At 44.5% G+C, this 844-nt stretch overlaps 1 protein-coding gene across 1 annotated transcript in view; it reads left to right on the top strand.

Annotated features, from left to right (window-relative positions):
• The first annotated feature begins 434 nt into the window (after positions 1-434).
• Positions 435-844, top strand: part of il17a/f3 (interleukin 17a/f3) — an 89,391-nt gene continuing 88,981 nt past the window's right edge. The window contains exon 1 of the mRNA XM_037686079.1: positions 435-443. Coding sequence (XP_037542007.1) covers positions 435-443 — 9 coding nt within the window. The remainder of the gene's footprint in view (positions 444-844) is intronic.

Raw genomic sequence — 844 nt, 5'->3', positions numbered from 1 at the left:
GTTCTCCTGAGAAGAAACAAAAAGAAGAGAACCTGAAGTCTGCTTTGGAAACCAAACTCTTTCCAGCTTGAGTTGCAATTTTCACTCTGAAAAGTTTCACCTTTCTTCTACAAAAACAGTTTTTCCCATCAAAGTGGGAGGAAGTGACATAAAAAGCTTGTTGACACTTTTGGAGGTGTCACCTTGAAATCTGTGACTGGGGGAACTTTGTGTAGCTTCAGGTGCAGGACGACCAGAGGTCCCCAAAAAGAAAGGAGATATCTCTGAATCCGTGAAAGACACGGCGGAAACACATGTCTGCAGCTCAGAGCGGCTGCGGGGTGTGTGTGTGTGTGTGTGTGTGTGTGTGTGTGTGGGGGGGTATAAACACTCGTGGGGAGTAAACAGCTGAAGAAGCTGCTCGCAGTCGAAGCTGAACGCTGACACAAACAGGCATGCTGCTGGTGAGTCTTGACCTTCTGTCATCATTCCATCATGAGAAGCATTTGTGGCTTTGTTTCTTGTGGTTCTCCTGTATGAAAACTTCATGTAGGAGAAGAATTTTCACTCTAAGCTCGTCTTAAAACTGAGAGGTGCATTCGAAGTGTACCATTGTTTGCTGCAAGGGCGTCAGAAGCATCCATGAAGTGGGGGGCCACAATGATGTGTGTGTGTGTGTGTGTGTGTGTGCGCGCGTGTAAAAAAAAAAAAAATGTGTTCACTAGTGAACAAAAAAAGCAGCATTTCACAGATTTCCTTTAATTCCACACATTTAAAGGATGTTTCTCACCAAGTTTGTTTAAAGCGTCACAGTTACTGCTAAGCTAAGATGCTACAGATGTAGCGCTGCACTTCTCTCAAGCAT

This window comes from Nematolebias whitei, chromosome 12 (assembly GCF_014905685.2).
Source record: "Nematolebias whitei isolate Nwh7 chromosome 12, NemWhi1, whole genome shotgun sequence".
Classification (NCBI taxonomy): domain Eukaryota; kingdom Metazoa; phylum Chordata; class Actinopteri; order Cyprinodontiformes; family Rivulidae; genus Nematolebias; species Nematolebias whitei.
The sequence above is the reverse complement of the archived record's forward strand: the minus strand, read 5'-3'. Positions and strand labels throughout refer to the sequence as shown.